Source organism: Lycorma delicatula, chromosome 7 (genome assembly GCF_047948215.1).
Source record: "Lycorma delicatula isolate Av1 chromosome 7, ASM4794821v1, whole genome shotgun sequence".
Lineage (NCBI taxonomy): Eukaryota > Metazoa > Arthropoda > Insecta > Hemiptera > Fulgoridae > Lycorma > Lycorma delicatula.
This window is the reverse complement of record NC_134461.1, coordinates 50,991,614-51,012,419: the sequence shown is the minus strand read 5'-3', so window position 1 is coordinate 51,012,419 and position 20,806 is coordinate 50,991,614. Positions and strand designations below refer to the sequence as shown.

The 20,806-nt window shown below is 32.5% G+C and overlaps 2 protein-coding genes across 2 annotated transcripts in view; both read right to left on the bottom strand.

Annotated features, from left to right (window-relative positions):
- The window catches only part of LOC142327273 (uncharacterized), a 164,918-nt gene that overhangs the window by 102,318 nt on the left and 41,794 nt on the right, over positions 1 to 20,806 (bottom strand). The gene's annotated exons all lie outside the window — the stretch shown is intronic.
- On the bottom strand, positions 1,905 to 19,760 carry LOC142328084 (uncharacterized). Its single transcript, XM_075371569.1, has 4 exons — positions 19,359 to 19,760; positions 15,840 to 15,926; positions 13,795 to 13,855; positions 1,905 to 2,265 (listed from the first exon to the last, which is right to left on the bottom strand). Exons 1-4 carry the CDS (start codon positions 19,557 to 19,559, stop codon positions 2,024 to 2,026), a joined length of 591 nt encoding a protein of 196 aa, XP_075227684.1. The 5' UTR covers positions 19,560 to 19,760; the 3' UTR covers positions 1,905 to 2,023.

The following is a 20,806-nucleotide window of genomic DNA, read 5'->3' as shown; positions in this document are numbered from 1 at the left end:
ATTTTTTTGCAATTACTCTGTAACTAAATTAGTTACAGAATTCGTTGCGGAGGGAGGGGTTTTTAAAACAATAATTACATCAGACCATAAATAATCAGCACGCACAACTACGCTCACTCAATTATGAGAGGAGTTTTAAGGAAACATAGCTTTTAGCATACTCAAAGCCTTTCCTCAATGGCATTAACATCGAGATATCTAAGCAATTAAGATATAAAGTTCGTCCGGGTCTTGAAATACTGAAGCCATCAAATGAGTCAAGCACCCTTACCAACTTCGATCACTCAATTCAGATAAACGTTTGGAGGAAACATATACACACTTCCTCATTCTACGGTAAGGATTTTGCACAACTACGAATAAGGCGAAAGGAAAAACTCTGACCGAGAAGTAATCTACCTTCCTGAACCATCTTTAGTCAAGAACAATTGTACGTTGCCCTGTCACGCGCAAAATCTTTTAAAAATCTGAAAGTGAAAATGAAACCTAAGGGTCGATGCTCAGCTAATGTTGTTTGGAATTAAGTCTTATAAACTATAAAATATATCATCTATTATACTGTAAGTTATAAATTTATTTATTGATTGCTAATATTAAAAAAAAAAATTATTATTATTATTTTAAAACAGCAGAAATTTAAGTAAAATACGTAATGAAATCAAACTGTAATGATACGTTTCATAGCCTCGTTCTTGGAAAAATGGTCTATAAGCCAATCTCGTCGGAAATTTAGGGATTAGGGAAAAATTAGACTATCCATTAGCGGCAAGGATTTGGGTTCTGTCGGAAACTTATCGATTAGGCTGAGATATTTCACCATTATCGTTTACACGAAATTCCTTAGCTACTTACAAAGGTAGATCTGTTTGCAATCTAAATTAGACGCAATAATGTTAAACCACCATTTATTGAGAAAAAACGATGAAGCGGCTGAATTAATTGTTCAGGTACGCACAACTTAACCTAACGAAGGATCCTCTTGTTAGATCGCTAAAATAACTAAAAAAAAAAATATATATATATTTTTTTTGTGGGAGGGAGGTGGAAATGCATTTACTCACGGAGTGTCGGGCTCCGACTGGGGGTCATATCCAACTGCCATCTGAGCCCCCAAGTTGTGGGGGTTCAGTGCTTCGAGATCTGCCTCTAGTGTCCCTCGATCTGCCGCCCACCGATCACATTTGAAAAAGGTATGCTTGGTGTCGTCCCCTACAACGGGGCAATAGAGGCAGTCGAGGGACGGCGCTTTCCCTATGGTATGTGCCGAAGTACCCGTGACCCGTTAAAAACTGGGTCACGTAGTATTCGACCTACTCATGTCGCCGCTCTGTCCACGGTCTGACCAGAGGGATATGCCTTGCGGTCCATCGTTCTCTGTTACTGATAAATAATAACTGACCAGCCGCTTAAGGCTCATTTCACTCGCCCTTTCCGTCTAGCCATGGAAATCCGCTTCCTGGACCGCCATGCGTTCATTATCCTCATGCTTTTGAGAATAATACTGATAAATAACAATTACAACCTGTTCAATTTATAAAAACTATCACTGTATTGTAATTTCCTCAGAGGAATAGCTTGGCCAGCACAGGACTGAAAGTTTCTGAATTATGCGGGTTTCAGAATAGTCAGTAAATTTTAAGTAATTTTTTAAGAACAGTAGTTCTTAAAAAATAGTAGTACCCACTATAGTATGGGTAAAGAAGTATTTTGCAAGGTTTTTAACGTTATGCGACAAATACCGCATGGAGATGACCGTACTTAGTTTCTAATTTTTTAATTTTATGTTTTTTATTATAAAAAATAATATAGCAATATTAACGTAAATTTATATATGAATATAAAGATTCGAGTTCCATTAAAGGTGTCTAAAAACAGGTATATACTCATATAAAAAATAAAATATCTACTTTTAAAGTATATTTTAATAAATTTTTCAATAATATATCAGAAATAATGTTAGAAGACATTTTGTCATTAAAAATAGATCTAACAGACTGATTTATTCACTACAATTCATTATTATTTAAGATGCACTTTTAAATAATGGAATCGCATATTCAAGGAATATGTCTTTCAAGTTAACTTTTTGGTTTGTTTCTCGTGTAGTTCTAATCGAACTTATAGATCCAAACACCCTATTAATATCTTCATGAGACAGCTCATCTACAACAACTTTTTGCCACTGTCGATAAATTGTGATATGAATACTCACTTTTTTTGAAAATCGACCCCATGCAATATCATTCACATTTGGAAAATTATAATCTGTAAATTAAAACAAAAAATTAGCGTACAAATTTCGATTTACTTTCTACAATTTCCTTTTTCATTAATTTAACCAGTCTATAATATTCTGACACAAATTTCTCAATTTACCAGTTTGTTTTAAGAAGATAGGACGACGTCTTCATTTCGTAAATTATTACCCCACCTAAATTTAATATCGTCCTATAACATCACAGTAGTATTTCAAAGATACGTGAGATACCGTTGAGTACGTCTTGAAAGCTTATACTTATTGAATGGTTTGTAGCAGCAGTGACGTAATTAAACCCACCGGGTTGGTCTAGTGGTGAACGCGTCTTCCCAAATCAGCTGATTTGGAAGTCGAGAGTTCCAGCGTTCAAGTCCTAGTAAAGCCAGCTATTTTTACACTGACTTGAATACTAGATCGTGGATACCGGTGTTCTTTGGTGGTTGGGTTTCAATTAACCACACATCTCAGGTGTGAACTGAGAATGTACAAGACTACACATCATTTACACTCATACATATCATCCTCATTCATCCTCTGAAGTATTATCTAAACGGTAGTTACCGGAGGCTAAACAGGAAAAAGAAAGAAGTATTTCAAAGATGTGTTTTACTTTCCTTTTACGCAAAAATGATCCAACCGATTGAGCTGAAATTTTACATTAAGGTAGTTTTAAAACCTGGAAAAACGACTGATGTTAGCCCATGTTCACTACCATAAAGCGCTTGTTTTTTATTTCATATATGTAAACTGATACTGGAAAACTTATTTTTGCATGAAAGCTCTCCTTTCCTTTCCCAAGTGCTCTGGATTACTTCATTCATCAGTTACTATTCAGAACTTATAAATGATAGAACTGCATTGTGTTCTCTTATCAAACCGATAGTACATATTCAATACCTACTTCTGATTTAAATACTACATATAGATTTTAATGATCTTAATATTATCTCTGCACTGTTATAAAATAATAACAATAATAATTTTTTTTTAGATAATATAATCTGCCATATATATTTTTAAGGTTTTAAATCTAATTCATATAAAATTATAATCGGTGGTATTATAACAGTGTAATTGTAATAAGTAAAGAATGATATTTTTATTGAATATAGTTTATGTCAAAAGGATTCATTTAATCTTACCAATATTCTAGAAACTTCAACAAGAGAAATTATTTATAAATGGAAAAAAGAAGAATTTAGAAGTATTTAGATTGTTAAAAGAGAATCACTGGTCAAAAGAATGTCATTAACTCAAAAATATTTCTTAGGAAAAATGAAGACCTATCACATATGGCATTATGCACTGAACTGATACTGAAGAGAAAATTTCAGCGCACTTTAGGGGTTAATAAAAAATTTGATGAGGGCACCACTTAACTTCTTTGTACACCTATTAAATTACATAGGACCAGAAATTATGTAAGACCTAGAATTACTGATGAATGAACTCGCCGGCGCAATGTAACGACAGTGAGAATCGTCAGTTGAGCAATGGATACCGTATAAAAAAAAGCATTGTGCTTACTATGGTTCTATGAAAATGGATCTGTTATTACTGTTCGCAGAGCTTTCGTTTATAGTACAGCTGTGATTCTCCTAATTCATTCATAGTGTTCTGCCATTAAAGCCTACCCTGTCATGGGTCAGGTTCTGCCCTGTCATGACTGCTGCTCTCCACCTTGATCTATCCTTTGCTAACCTCTTTGTTTCCACATATTTTCCCTTTGCCATAATCCCATCCATCATTTGGAATCTCTTCCTCCCTCTTCCTTTCTTTTCATTCACCAAGCCTTTTATCGCAACCACAAATAAGCACCTTCTTTTCATACAATGTCCTAGCCAGATCCTTTTCCTATATTCAATTACATTTAGCATTTTCTTGTTCTCATTGATTCTCTATGTACATTGCATTTACATATATATATATACATATATATATATATATATATATATATATATATATATATATATATATATATAATATAATATATATATATATATATATATATAATATATATATATATATATATATATATATATATATATATATATATATATATAATATATATATATATATAAGAGGCCATCGATAGAGTTAGAGAGGAAATGAAAGTAGGTGTAAAGATTCAGGGAGAAAGAGTTGATATATAAGATTTTCAGATGATATAGCTGTAATTACAGAAAGCAGAAAGTGAAGAGGGATTACAATGAATTTTTATGTTACGTCATGGATAAGGTACTGAAAGAAGAATTTCACATATGTATTAACAGTCATAAAACCAAAATATTGATATGCAGCACTATATACAGGATGAATAAAACAACAATAAAACTGAGTTGTGAGATTGTTCAGGAAGTAGAAGAGTTTAAATATTTAGGAAGTAAAATAACAGATGATGGAAGAAGCAACAAAGAAATAGTGACTGGAATACACCAGGCAAAGAACGCCTTTAACAAAAAGAAAAACCTTTTTATAGCAAATAATATAAGCCTTGAGTTGAGAAAACAATTACTGAGAAAATTTGTGTGGAATGTTGCATTGTATGGTAGCGAGTCATGGATAATTGGAGAAGATTTTTGGCGTTTTGAAGAATGGTGTCGCAGAAGGATGATGAAGATAAGTTGGATGGAAAAAGTATTAAACAAGAAGGTATTTAAGAAAGTTAATGAAGAGAGAAACTTTTTGAAATAATAAAAAAGAAGAGCTCAGCTAATGGGACACATTCTTATGCACTAGGGTCTGGTTAAGAGGGTGATAGAAGGTGGTGTGTGGTGTCCCACAGGGGTCGGTACTTGGTCCTTTGTTCTGGAATATTGCTTATGATGGTGTATTGAGGATCGAGTACCCGGAAGGGGTCGCTGCAGTCTGTTTTGCTAATGATCTGGCACTGGTTGTTGTTGGCAAAACAGAGCTGGAAGTCGCGGAGAAGGGCACTACGGCGATCCGTATGGTGGGTGACTGGCTCTCTACGAGAGGACTGAAGCTCGCAGAATGGAAGACAGAGGTTGTGGTCATGAAACGTAACGGTTGTTGGCCGGGAAACGTAAACTTGACCCCGTCACGTTACGTACCGGTCCGACCGAAGTTCTGACCTCACGTAAGATAATATACCTTGGACACGAAAGTCGTTTAGGAGCATGTACGAGAAGCAGTAAGCAAGGCTAGGAGAACGGCTGATGCACTAGCCAAGCTTATGCGGAATCGGGGTGGCCCATCCGCCGGAAGAAGGAGACTTCTTGCTTCGGTGGCATGGTCGGTCTGCCTGTACGTGGTACCGGTTTGGACTAGGGCTCTTAGTACTAGGCCAGCCAGGGAGCTGCTGCACGGCTTGCAGTGGGTACTGGCTTTGCGGATTGCATGTGCCTATAGGACGGTTTCCAGCTAGGCCGTGTTTGTCATCGCCGGGTGCCGCCCCTGAGTCTCATGACGGAGAAGAGGGCGAAGAGACAACGGAGTGCTTTGCCAAGTGTCGCTCGTGATTGGCTTATCGGGCAGTGGCAACAGAGGTGGCAGGCATCGCAGACAGGTGGATGGACGAGATCCCTCATCCCAGACATCAAGACCTGGATAGGGAGGAAGTCCGGAAACCTGTTGTATGAACTCACTCAGTTTCTGAGTGGCCACGGTTGCTTTGGCGCTTACCTGCATAGAATTGGGAAAAGAGCTTCTCCCCCTATGTAGGTATTGTGCAGTCATCGACTTCCCGGAACACGTGGTGTTCTTGTGTAGGCGCTGGTGTGATGTACGGCGCCCAGTAGTCGAGGAGTTCGGAGAGTTGGTGGTTGAAGCGTGGTTACCAAGATGATCTTCTGAGTCGGAGGATGCGTGGAAAGCCGTAGCTGCCATGGTGGAGGTCATTGTTCATGGTAGGTTGGTGGACGAGGATGAGTAGAGGTTGACTGATCCCTGTTCATCCCCCTGCATGTTTGCTCATGTTTGTTTCAGAGGTGGTGACCTTTTGCAGGGTGGGGACTGAGTTAAACTTAAAAAGTGGGTTTGGTCTCCTCCACCTGGTACAATTGCAAAGAAAAAAAAAAAAAGAAAAAAGAGGGTGATAGAAGGGCAGATGGAAGTGAGAAATTGTAGGGGTAGGCCTCAGTTGGGGTTCATAAGACAGATAATGGATGATATGAACTGTGATCCTTACTGGAAGCTAAAGAGAAGACCGATAAGCGAGAACAGTGGAGAGAGCTGCTACCAACCAGCCTAAGGCTATTAACCAAAGAAGAAGAAGAAGAAGAAGATCAATTCTTCTTAATACTTCTTCATTTGTTACATGGTGTTGTCATCTGACATTTATCATTCTGCACCATACCTATATCTGAAAAGCCTCAATTCATTTTCTGTCTGCCTTTCTCATCGTCCATGTTCCAGCTCCATAAAACATCACACTCCAGATAAAACATTTCATTAATCTATTCCATAAAGGCAAGTTTAACTTTCCACATAGCAGTCTTCCCTTCTTATTAAATGACTGCCTTGTTTTAATTTCTACTGCGCAAGTCAGTTCACCAGCTACCTAAGTACTGAAATTTCTTCACCTGCTCTAAAACTTCATTTCCTATCTGAATCTTAACAACCTAATAACATACATTTTGTCTTCTTTTTGTTTATCCCTACACTCTGATTTTTGTAAGCTTCATTTAAGTCATCAAGCATTTATTTTATTTGAACTCTCTGTCAGCAAAACGTATACATTCCATTATTCTTCCTCCAATCTATATTCCTCTTTTCCCTTTCAGTCAGCATTTAATTATTTCTTCCAGATATATACTAAACAGTGTTGGTGACATGCAGCATGTAGCATCTCTGTCTCACACCTCTTCCAATCCCTATTATTCCTGTCATTTTGTCTCCTATCCTCACTTTTATTCTCTGGTTGTAGTACAGCTATTTTATTAGGTGCCTCTCTTTCCAGTCAAGTCCCTTCTTTTCCAAAATTAGCAGTAATTTATTCCATCTGACTGTGTCAAAGATCTTTTCTAGGCTGAAAAATGCAACCTACAGAGTGTCTGATGCAAGAGTAAAGGTGGGGGATACATGGAAAGGGGAAAGAGACCACTTTCCTTTCCATGTATCTCACCTATTACTTTTAGCAGCCCTATAGCATCCCTCGTGGCAATCTCTTCTAAACCCACACTATTCGTCTTCAATACTGCCATCCAATTTATTGAATATCCTCTTATACAGAACCCTTAATAGTACCTTAGCTGTGTGTGTATTAGGCAAATCATTCTACATTTTTCACACTTCTTTGTGTTTCTTATTTTTCTGTTGGTATCATTATTATCATTCTATATTCTTCACACTTTGCATTTCTTTTCTTTTCTATTGGTACTATTATTGTAACCCAGAAGTCCTCTGGCCACTTTCGTTCATGTATTCCATTGCATGGATCTCGTAATAGCAACTCTCATGTTTCTATTAGTGCTTTGAACAGTTCAATTGGTATTTCATTAGATCCCTCATCTTTTCCTTTTCTCATCATTTTAATTGCCTAATTCATTTAATTTTTTAGTACTGTACTTGTTTTGATCTTCATAAACTTTGTACTCTTCTTCCACTGCCATATCTAATTCTCTTGGCTTTTCTCCTATTGCTTATAAATCCGCAATGTACTCTTCCCATCTTCTTTTTATTTCCCCCTTATCATTAAGTGTTTCCCCATCCTTTGTCTTTATCTGGTACATCCTCTTCTCCCATTTCTCTTTATAAACTATTTGTGATGCTTCTTTAAATATTAGCTCTTATCTACCTACTTTTTCCAAATTTTCTATCACTATACACTTTTCCTCGAGTCACTTCCTTAGCTTTTGTAGTTTCCCTACTTAGTTCATTAATTTATTCACTCTTCTATATTTCCTTCTACCTTTTTCTGTTTGTACATTTATCCACTTTCTCCTTTCATTCATCTTGTCTAACATTTTACTTGTAACGCACTCTTTTCATATTCTTTTCCTGTTTTTAAACCCTATCGTCTCTTTTGCTGTTTCCTTTAAACTCTTGTTAATTTTCATCCACTTATCTGCATTACTTGGTTTATTTCCCATTCTAATTTTTCCAGCATCAATTTTTCTGTTCCCTGAATTGTTTTCTGTTCCCTTAACTTCTTAGATTGTGATCTGACTTTACATCTGCAACTGGATAAACCTTAGGGTTCTTTAAAGAATTTCTAAATCTTCGTTGTGTCATAAAATAATCAATTTGATATTTTTTTCTATTCATTTGTGACACCCATGTAAATATTCTTCTTTTATGATTTTCAAACAAAGTGTTTTCCAAACTAATTCTTTCTATATGCAGAATCTAACCAGTCCTTCTCCTTTTTCATTTCTAATTCCTAGACCATATTTTTCCACTACCTTGTTTTACTTTCCCTTTCCAACCGCAGTATTCCAATCACCTAGTATCACTACACTTGTCCCCTTTTTCTCTCCCAATTAACTCCTATATCCTTTCATATCTGTGTGCTGAGTAGTTAGCATGTACACTTGAATTATTACAGTATCTTTATCATTTCTCTTTATACTCATCACCATCAACCTTTCATCAACATACTCAACCTTTAATACTTTTCCTACCAGTTTCTTATTTCTACTCTTATTTCTTATTTCTACTCCCTACTCCACTAGCACACCTTTCTGTGCTAGAAAAGTAAAACTGGAAATTCCTGCTTGATATCTCTCCATTTCCTTTCCATCTCATTTCACTCATACTTAGTAATTAATTTATTTTTGGCCATCTCCTTCTTTGCATTCTCAGGTTTTCCATTTTGTAGTAGTGTCAAGACATTTCACGTTCCGATTCTTAATGGTTTTTTATTTTTCTTCTTGATGTTTTCTATCTTTCCTCTACAAATTTTATTTATCTATCCTTCCTTCCCAGAACTTCTTCATATGTATGAAACCCTATTGTACCTCCCCTCCTGGAGATTCGATTAAAAGGGCTTTACCTATGGATAGTTTTACAGTAAGTTCCATACCATGCCATGAACTACTAAGGATTCCCAATGGAACTTTAATGTAGTAGTTTCCTGTTGCTTTCTGCATCCAATGCCGTTTACCGTATGGTTCCTCTGGGAACAATTTCTCACTCCCAGGACAATAGAGTTCTATGCAAAGGTGGTATTTAGGGCAGATGAGTGGGTAGAGCTCTTTTACTCGTTCATCCACCCTTCTCAGAGGCTGTTGGCATTTGATGGAAGGGTGATTATTTATAGCAATAATCCCTCGGGGTCACCATATTCTTGTCTGTGAAAACAGGGTGTGCTGTGCAGCCATCCATGCTACCATGCATGAAGGTGAGATTATCCTCACCTTCATTTGTTTAATAGAGCCAAACATTTGTTTGTTATTAAACAAGGCTCTATTAAACATTTGTATCAGTGGTTTAAGGATACAAGAAGTGTAGAACACAAACAGATGCTGGCAGACCTCAAATTTTTCAGACAAGCCTTGGTAAATCACCTCTTCATGCAAGTTTAGAACTGGGAATACTACAATCGACAATTCTGAAGGTTTTATAAAAGCACCTAGAGATTTCATGCATATAAAATTTATTTGGTGCATCCAGTTGAAGATGATGGTAAACTGCCATTATAATTTTGCAATGGACATTTTTGAATAAGTGAAAAAAGATAATCTGTATTTAGAAAACGTAATCTTCTATGGCTACCTTCCAAGTTTCTGGTCATGTTAATTGTAATAATTGTCAGATATGGAGTAGTGAGAACCCTCATGCCATTCAACAAATACAATGTGATAGCATGAAAATAAAAATTTGGTGTGTGTTTTGACTGTTTATGAAGTGTTCGGACTATTCTTCTCTGCCGAGCCAAAGGTTTCTAGTACTAGTTATCTAGATATGTTACAGGAGTATGCAGTGCTATTAATTGAACATCGAAAACCCAAGTTTACTTCCAACAAGATGCCAAACCACACTGGGTTTTATATGTTAGGACTACTTACATGAACAACTTCCTCAACATTGGATTGGCCATAATGGACCAATTGAAAGAAAGGGGATTTTGGATAATCAAAATTTCAGATAAAAACTAAGAATTAATTTTTTAAAGTTGGAGGTGAAAGAACTGAGGGCAAGCACAATATTATAAAACTATTTTTATAAGACCTAGAATGTTTACTAACATTTTTTAATCCTAATTTTTTTTTTCTCGATAAACTCATCATTTTTTGTTGTTTTTCTATCACATCATTTTCTTGTAGCAATATCTCGCCATCCCTTCATTAAGAGAACATCAGAACCCTTTGATTCTTCAGATTCTTCAACAAAACATAATGCCTCTGAATAATATGAATAAAATACTGTGTGAAAAATGCAGTCTTATTTAATAATGTAACTAAATAGAAACTTTTACCTCTAAGACATTGAAGATCTCATCAGCAGTGTCATCGCTGCTGGTCTCTGCTATGTATTTGTCATTTTTGTTGATCTGTGAAGCAGTTGCCATATCAATAATGTCTGATCATTGAAATACAGTTCTGATTCCTCCCAATGAGCCATTAATTTATTTCAGCTTGGTTGATTTCTTCATAAGTATTTTTTCAATTAAGTCCTGAAGATTTTGGCCTTTTTTAAACTCATAAATTTAAATTAATATTTCATTAAAAAGTTTGTTTCAACAATTTCGCAAAGTGGATGATGTTATTTTCTCTCAGGACTGAGCACACCAGTAAACAACTTCATTCATGTTAATTGTCTTCAAGACTTCGAGTAAACTTTTTGAGTCATTTGTCTCTTGCAATAGAGATGTCAGAAAGAATGCCCAGTGATGGCTTTTGAAGCACTCTATCATCCCTTGATCTAAAGGCTCGATCAAACTTTGTTGCATTTGACGGTAAAAACTTGATGATTATGTCTTTGTTACACAGATTCTGAGGTTGCATTGGTGCATTATCAATGAATAAAACAATCTTTCTAGAAAGAGTTTTTGACTTTAAAAAAGAACCAACACTGAGGACAAATTCATTGTTGAACCACTCTGCGAATAAGCTAGTAGACATCCAGGAGTTTTTATGGTTTCAGCCGTAGACAGGAAGAGCATTTTCTGCAAAAATCTTTCAAAGCCCTGGGTTTTTTGAGATTTGCCTTTGCACATAGCCATAGTCGATGAGTTCCACAGTATTACTATAAAACAAAATTGTTAGTATTTGTTTGTTTCATTTTGTGTCCAGGAGCACTCTTTATCCCTTGAAGGAAGTGAAATTTTAGGTAACATTTTAGAGTTTAATCCAGTTTTGTCTGCATTATAGATCTGATCTTTTGTGTATCCTTGGAAAATGCCATCCATTTCTGTTTTAAAAAATTACCACAGCATCAACAGCTGACAACAATAATATTTGCAAGTGAACTTTATATGACTGTTTGTTAATTTAAGACTAGTGGTAAAAAAGGGTTAAAACTAGTGGTTTCATATGTTATGGGTCAGAATTCATGTCTATTTATTTATGTGGAATAAATTCTGAACGATTATTTATTTTGAACAGTCTTGTGTGTAATCTGTATTTATTATTTACTATTGCCATTTATCACTATTTGATGTTATTTATCAATATTATGGTTGTTATTCTTAGTTAATGATGTTATGTACAGAATGATTCAAAGAAACGGGAAATTTTGAAAGTTGTGTTGGTAGCCTGGGCGATTGGTACCACTTGATAAGTGGCGCCAGCCTCTCTAACCTAACCTGCCATTTAGTTGTCATGGGTCCTTGGAGTGGTGCGCAACGTGCATTTGCTATCAAAGCGTTTTACAAAAACAATGACAGTGTGGAGGGAGCGCGTAGAGAATTTCGCCGTCATTTTAATCTGGGACGGCACGACTGTGTTCCATCAGCACATGCAATTAAAACATGGATATCTAATTTTGATGAAACTGGTTCGGCAATGAAAAAGAAACCTCCAGGCCGTGAGCGAACCGTCCGTACACCACGGAATGTTCAAGCTTTACAAGATGCTGTCACACAAAGTCCACATCGGTCAATCCGTCGTCTCTCAGCATCTTTACAATTGCATAGTTCAAGTGTTCGAAGAATGTTAGTGAAGGACTTGCAATTCCATCCATACAAGTTGCAGATCGTCCAGGAACTGAAACCGAACGATGCAGTTGTGCGAGCACAATTCTGTAATATAATGCTTCAGAAGATAAATGATAACGAAGAGTTTGTTCACGAACTGTGGATGTCAGACGAAGCGCATTTCCACCTCAGTGGATTTGTTAACAAGCAAAATTTCAGATACTGGGCACAAGAAAATCCTACGCAGCTACACCAGCGCCCGTTGCACAGCCAGAAAGTGACCGTGTGGTGTGCTATGTCATCTTACGGTGTTATAGGCCCTTATTTCTTTTGAGGATGGCAACGGTCTTGCGATTACAGTGACGCCGGCTCGTTACCTAGCCATGCTTGAAACCTTTGTTGTGGAACAACAAAAGAGATTTCCACCAATTCTTAACACAGCCTGGTTTCAACAAGACGGAGCAACGTCACATACTGCACGAATATCGATGGCAGCTGTACGCCGATTGTTTGGACAACGTGTCATTTCACGAAATGGTAACATTAGATGGCCTCCGAGATCACCTGATCTCTCAGCTTGCGATTACTTTTTGCGGGGTCACCTTAAAAGCAAAGTGTTCCACAGTAGACCTGCTACAACGGAAGAACTGATGGTAAAGATCCCAGAAGCAATTGCGGAAATTCCAGTCGAGATGTTACGTCAAATCATGAACAATTTAACGAAGAGACTTCGTGAGTGTTTACGTAGAAGAGGAGGTCACCTGCAAGATGTCATCTTTAAAAAATAAACTAAAATGTATGTATCCTAAAATGGCAACATTTGTACAATTACATGAAATAAAATTCATTTTCTGAAAAAAAATTTTTCATTAACGTTATTTAATTTTTTAAATTTCCCGTTTCTTTGAATCACTCTGTATTATGCTCTGATTTTACATCATGTTTTATTGTTTTGCATGTATTATGTTCTGTAATATGTTATGTTTTAATTAATTGATTTGTTTGTTATTGACAGGTAACATTATTATCGTTTATTTTTATTATCCTGATTATTATTGTGGTTGCAATACTATATATTAATATTTGTTTTCATTAATTGTCAGTTATTATTATTTTTATTATTATTATTATTATTATTATTATTATTATTATTATTATTTATCACCATTATAATTATTATTAATTTGTCTGCTTGTAATTATGGACATTTTAAATCAATAAACTAATTATATAAACATTATAGATTGTCAATCTCTCAATATCCTTATCAAGCCGCGAACCACGCGACAATATTATAATTGTAGCTTCATAACAGCAAAGCAAATCTCCTTGAAATATATATATATATATATTAATTTTAGTTAATGTTACTAATTGTTTATCATTATGATTTTCTTTATCCATAAAATAAAGATCTAAGCATATAATAATAATGAAATGGTAAAATAATATTAAAATAATTACAACTGGATAAAATATGTAGCTGTTACAAACTTACGTAAATATATGTTTTCTTTTGGTATTGTATCTAATTCAAATCCATTTCTTAACAAGTCAGACTGCAAAATAAATTTATTAATAAAGTAAAACTAATATTATTTGTGTATGATATACGAGTATTTCGCAATATTGTTAATTACCAAACTATTAAGTATGAATACAGATAAATGTGACCTGAGACTGCTTAAAAATTACTCATTTAACATAATAAATGGCCAAAAGCAAGAAAAAAGTTTTTCAAACCCAAATTGATCCAATTTTGTACAAGTTAGTGAAGTTAATCTTTAATGTATCCCACTTTAATATTAAATTAAAAGCAATGTAATACTGGATAGGCCAATGAAATATTTCATTTTAAAAATCTTATAATTTATATGTTTAAAAAAAAAAAAAAATACTAACTTGCAGTTAATATAATTTAAGTGCACAACAATATCTTGAGTTCTGAATATTAGATTGAGTTCTTCAACATTTTATGGTGAGGCTCAGTTAGAACCTTTTTGTTCAAATAGCATCACAAGAAAAGTTGCAATGAAACTGTATAATGGCAGGCAAACCATTTGGCGCTTCGCAGGATTGGAGCTCTTATGGAGTCTATGTTTTCAAGTATGTAACCATTCCTTTATTTACCATGTGGTTTCATATTTAACTCTGAACCAGTTTCTTGAAAATTCTGCACCCAGCCTTTAATGGCATGAGCTGAAGACAGTGGATCAAACCAATAATTACTGAAGTAGCTAAGAAACAGGTGTTTTGCAATTGTAAAATTATCACAATTTTTATAGAATGCTTCAATCGCAAAGGCAAGATGTTCATCCATTCAACGTTCCATCATGTAACTGGTAAATACTTCTTTTACGAAGTAAAATAAGTATTGTGATCGCGAAAAATTTCGGTTTTCAGATTTCAACGGAAATATTCATTTTGACCATCCCTGAATCCATTTTGACTAGTTTTGGCGTGACGTCTGTATGTGTCTCGCATAACTCAAAAACGATTAACCGCAGGATGTTGAAATTTTTGGATTTAGGACTGTTGTAACATCTAGTTGCGCATGTCGCCTTTCGATTGCTATCGACTGAACCAAAAGTGTCCAAAAAAGGCCAAAACCAAAAAAAATTGATTTTGGCCTTTTTCTTAACTGCAGTGATAAGTCATCATTGAGTGCTTTTAAACGATATATCAAGTGGTACTTATTTTCACTGGTTCCAGAGTTATAGCCAAATAAAAGTTTAATTAATGAAATATTTAGATCTTGCAGGGGAAGGCACATCGGTCGAATGAGACTTAATATCTTTTTTTTTAATTTAAATATATTGATTTATTAATAATATTAACCTCTGATTGTAAAAAAATATTTACAAGAAATAATAATTCAATAATAAAAATAAAAAAAAAATAAAAATATGAAAAATATCAGAAGTTATTAATGAAATAAAATTTTATGTACTTTTCATTTAAAAGAAAATGTGTATATGTAATTTAATAGGCGTACAAGGAACACAAATCACATCAGATTTAAATGATTGTTATATGAAAAGAATATAATAATAAGATAATTTATATATAATATAATATAGAAATATAATAATAGAATTATAATCGACTGTTTCAATGGATCACGTATTATATTTCATCAATTTAATATTGAAATATAATAAAATATACTCCGACTCATAAAAAGCCTTCGTTTCAATGTTAATGGAATGGATGCAGGAAATTGAACGTGTGCCATAATTTATTATTCACTGATATAGGCTAATTCTTTTATTATAAAAATTAAACGCAATAACATACACCATTTGGTTAATTACATGAACACAAACAATCATCCAAAGAATTTAATTGATGAAGTTTAATTTCTTCAAAAAAAACATTTTCAGTTTATAAAAAGACACCACAGGGAAAATTAAAAGAATCATAATTAACCTTCATCATTAAAAATTAGCGTAAACATATTGAAAAAATTCTAAACTAATTAGCCTACAGTATAAAAGAAGAATAATTATTTTATAAATTTATATTAAACATTGAATTACTTACTTCAATATTGATTAAGGAACAAAATACATAAATTTTCGAATGCTTTATTCTCACCCAAAGATTTACCATAAATAAAGTAGTATCATGCTGAAAGATAATTAAAAGGAAGCTATATATTATTAATACAATTATATATTAGAAAATTAATCTACATACACCAAATAATATATTGAATCATAACATAATATCAGTATAAATATAAATAAAAAAACATCATAATTAGTAGATTACACTATAATCATTCAATTATGTCACTGCTATTTCCCCGATTTATAAGCATTTAATTAACTTACTATTCTGAGTTGTATGTGGGTATATGACATCGGTATTTCATTCCTGAACTTTGTGAATTAATGGTGGAAATGCTGTCACTACAAAAATATCTTATCTTTATTAAGGTTAATCTTTTTATCACTTTCATGTTTATCATGCACATGTCTTTTACCAAAAAAAAAGCAACAATGGGTTTATGATAAATTACGAAACTATAATATTGCATTTTATAATTAATTTGGAAATAATTACTTCTTTATTAACTATAATTTAATAGTTAACTATTTTTACAAATGATTCATTATTTTATTTTAAACTTTGACATAAATATATTACATAGAAATATATTTCAAAAGAAAATGCTTTGTTAAAAAAAATACGATATATGTTACCATTTCATACCGTTCAAGAATTTTAAAATTTATTTATTATTTTTAAAGAAATGTAACTATAATTTTATCATTTTTATTAACAGAAATGTTTATACAGTATTTTTCTGTATATTTTTAATGTATACTCCAATAATATGAATTGTTTAATTAATGTAGAAACCATTCTAGGAAGATTCCAGGTATCTTTCACAGGCATTATTTTATTGAAATGTTTTAGGATCATTCTAGAAACACTATGAGAATAATGTAGCAATTTTAATGCATTCGGTTAATGCCATACTCAAGCACCTGTTTGAAGTAGGATTGATAAATATTACTTTTGAATAGTAATGCATATTGTTGATTAATCTGTGTTTCAGCATTTGTTTGTTTAAAAACGTATTTCGTAAGTAAACAAATAATGAAATATTTCTGATTTTGTGTGTGTATTTGAATTTTTTAATGTATTATTTATATATATATAATTATGGGTTAGTGAATACATAGCCCTCTCTTTTACAGAAATAAGTATTAGTAAAAAAAAAAAATAGAAAGATTTATATGTTATTTTTTTTAAAACAGAAAAAAATTAGCCAGTTGAACGGTTTGATGCCATTGATCTCCATTCCTTTCTCTTCTGTATATTTCTTTTTCTTGTATATTTCTATCAAATATACGTCTCTCAATGACTAAATTAACTATCTGAATGTATTAACCATTGACATACAAACCTAGTCCATCTCTTTAAAAATTCTTCATAAAAATTCATTCCTAATCATTTTAAAATTTCTTAATTTTGAATTTTATTGGCACACCTAATTTCCAAATCCTTATACTAATACTACTTTTTAAAGGACTGTATTATTGTATTTCTATTTTTCTGTTGCCAATGTTTCATTACATTTCATATAAATATTTTCAAGATTTTCTTTTTAACATATAGACGTATATCTGATATCATTTTTAGATTCTCTGAAAATAATTTTTCCAAAAATTTCAATAACTATTTTGATGGTGCGTAAAACGTAATCTAATACTTGTGACTGAACATTTAAAAGTAACATAATTGATATAACCGTCCATCAGAAGATGAAATAAACTACAAAAAAAAGGTTATACTCTTGTTTTAAGAGATAATATTATCATAACGATGTTAATAGAAATCGTTAAACTCTAAGATAATTATTTTATAAATATCGTAAATTAAAATCAGTCAAATTAATGTGTGCAGTCAGATTAATGCGTGTAATTATATATTTTTTTTGGAAGTATCATAAATGGGTACAAAATTATGATCAAAGAAACACGTAAATTAGAAATTATTAAAGCTCAAGAATAAAAAAAAAAAAAAAAAAAAAACAATCAAATCAAAGTATTTTCACGACTTTCCTGGTTATTAATAATAAAAATTAAAAGAATTAGAACCAAAAAAAAAAACAACAAGAATATCTTTTTTTTGAGATTTGGAATACATTTTAAGGGAACATTTTCTAAAAATATTCATATTTTCGTTAAGTTCAATAAATTTGGTTAAATAAAGTTTTCTCTAAATTTAACACCCTTCAATAAAGACTAAAATACAAAAAAAAAATTATATGAAAACTGTTCTGTATTTAGGTTCGGGATCTATAATTTAAAATTTTTGTTATATTTCTTTATAGCTCTATATATTAGTGTAAACTTTTAAAAAAGTTTTGAAAAAAATATTTAAACCGAAGGAAGATAGTGCAAAAGAACAAATAATATATAATTTAATTTTAAGAGATGGGGGTGTTGATTTTTTGAAAAACTTTTTTTGATTATTTATATAATGCATTGTAGGTATGTATTTGCTTTAAGTTTTCTCTAAAATGCCTCTGAATAGAATTGAAATTAGTTTTTCACGAAATCCCGCACTCCTGTAATGAATTTTGGAGAAAGATTAATATGATTAATGCTCATATGTAAAAATATTTCAGTGAAATTTGAAGAAAATCTGTTCCGTCAATCCTGAGATATAAGTAGTGCGACATACAGAAGTACTCGTACATACGTACGCATATACGTATATTTTTTTGTTTAGGTGAATTAGTTGGACCTTAAAACATAAAGATTTCAACCAGATACCACGTTTCTGACATGATAACGTCACTTTCCCGTTTAATATTCGCCAGGAAAGCAAAATTTTCAACTCGTAATTTATCATAACTTTGTTGAACTAAATAAAAATATAATAATAATAATAATAATAATAATAATAATAATAATAATAATAATAATAATAATAATAATAATTGTGCAACAGAACAGTTTCAAAACCTTTGTATACCACACAATATCACATAAAGTCACAAAAGAACACCCACATATAAATTAAAAATACAATATTCAAAACACAATAATAATAATAATAACAATTATGCAGTCAAATACAAAAAATAATTAGAACTCTAAAAACGGTAGCTACCGAGTGATAAAAAAACACATAGATGAAAACATCCAAAAACAAAAAGACAACATTACTAATACACTCCAAATAAACCAAGTTATAAGCAATAATCCTTAAAAAAACAACAATAATTTTAAAATCATGAAAGTGAGCATCACACCAAGGACAATGATCTATCGCCACGTAACCCTCTCAAATTTTTAACGAAGGTTGCCTCATCTTCCCAAAAGCTTAGCTTATCCTGGAACTCCACTGCAACACTGGTACACCGCTCAATCGGAGACACGGTGGAACCAACCGGCGTCACAAATTGCCTAAAAGACCTCACTGACCTGGCCTGGTTCCGCAAGACAACATGATAACGCGTCGGAAGTAATAATAATAATAATAATAATAATAATAATGGTAAACTAAAGTAAAAATTATGAGAAATATCGAATACTTTACCTCTATTAATTTACCACTAAGAACAATCATTTTCCAGAATGGAGTTTTATTCACAGTTGCGTAACAAGTACCGTAATACTCATTATATTTCCCATTTTTATAATAAAGAGATATAGCATCATTATGGATTCTAAGATTATCTTTGCCGAATGCAGATGAAATATAAGTTAAAAAACAAATAAAAATATATACTTTAAACATTTCCTATTTATTTATTTTTTCTCTTTTATTTATCTGCCCACTTTACTGATATTAACACAGTGTGTGGAAAAATTTTTCAGTAAAAGATATCAACAGGGAGTAAATATGTATATGTACACGTATGTTTACTTGTTTTTTAATAAGTATCTTTGACGTCAGATTTGATTACTTAGGCAAACCAGATGTTAATGCTGTTTTTACGACAAACATACTCTGTATATATTCACACACACACATATATATATATATATATGTATATATATCTTATAATTTATGTAAATTTTATTTACATTCACTGTATGAGATATTAAATAGAACACGTCTTTTCAACAAAAGTATTTTTTTTTTTATTTTAAATATTTGAATATATACCTACGAAATTATCCATCTAATGTATTAATATTAACATTGAATTACATCTGTCTTGTATAATCTATGTAAAGTATTAACTGAGTATTCTTAATCGCTGGTGATAGTCGATCGATATATATTAGAAATACAGCCGGACCTAACGTCGAACTCTGAGGTACTCCAGTTAATACTCTGACAAGTTGTGGATAATAATTTTAATTATTTCTTCCGTCGCTCGTTTTATTTCTAAATAATGTTCCCTACCTATAATTTTTACCTTAACAAGTTATAAACTACCGTTATTCTACCTATTTTCTCTAATTTTTATCGAAGGAATTCAAAACTCATACGGTTAAAACCTTTAGTTAGATCCAAAAAATAGAATATTTACACCTGTAATCGTAAATACGATCGACTGTTTTCTTCATAGAGTACTGTATTTTTTATTAAAGATTGCTATATTTATTCCTTGGATAAATTTACGTCAGTAATTCACTGTTACAATATGCATATCACTAGTATTACCATATGCTATGGAGTGTTAGAGTGGTACGTTTGCCGGTGAAAATAATTTTTCTCCAGCTTTTTTTCCGGATTCGCAGCAATCCTCTTTTCAGCTGTATGTTTTTATCACTGCATTGTAAAACGAAAACTGCCAAAGAATTCCATAGATAAGTAGATCGGTTCGGACTTTTCATCTTAACAGTTAACGGCCTAGTTTTGGAAATAATTTTTACAATATTTAGTTATGAAGTTACTTTTATAAATTATAAATGAAGCGTTAAAACATAACAAACTGCATAATTTTTACAAAGGAAATCCAATTTACACAATCAAATAAAATTTACTGTATTCTGAATTAGGTGTTCATTAAAAATATTTGTGGAATAAATGCA

Bases quoted from the DNA above. Each gene is read 5' to 3' on its own strand.
- LOC142328084 (XM_075371569.1), bottom strand. From the start codon at position 19,559: ATGTTTAAAGTATATATTTTTATTTGTTTTTTAACTTATATTTCATCT. The intron at 15,927-19,358 runs GTAAAGTATTCG...ATTATCTTTCAG, and splicing joins TTAGTGGTAAATTAATAGAG to CATGATACTACTTTATTTAT. The intron at 2,266-13,794 runs GTAAGTTTGTAA...TTTAATTTACAG, and splicing joins AAAAGAAAACATATATTTAC to ATTATAATTTTCCAAATGTG.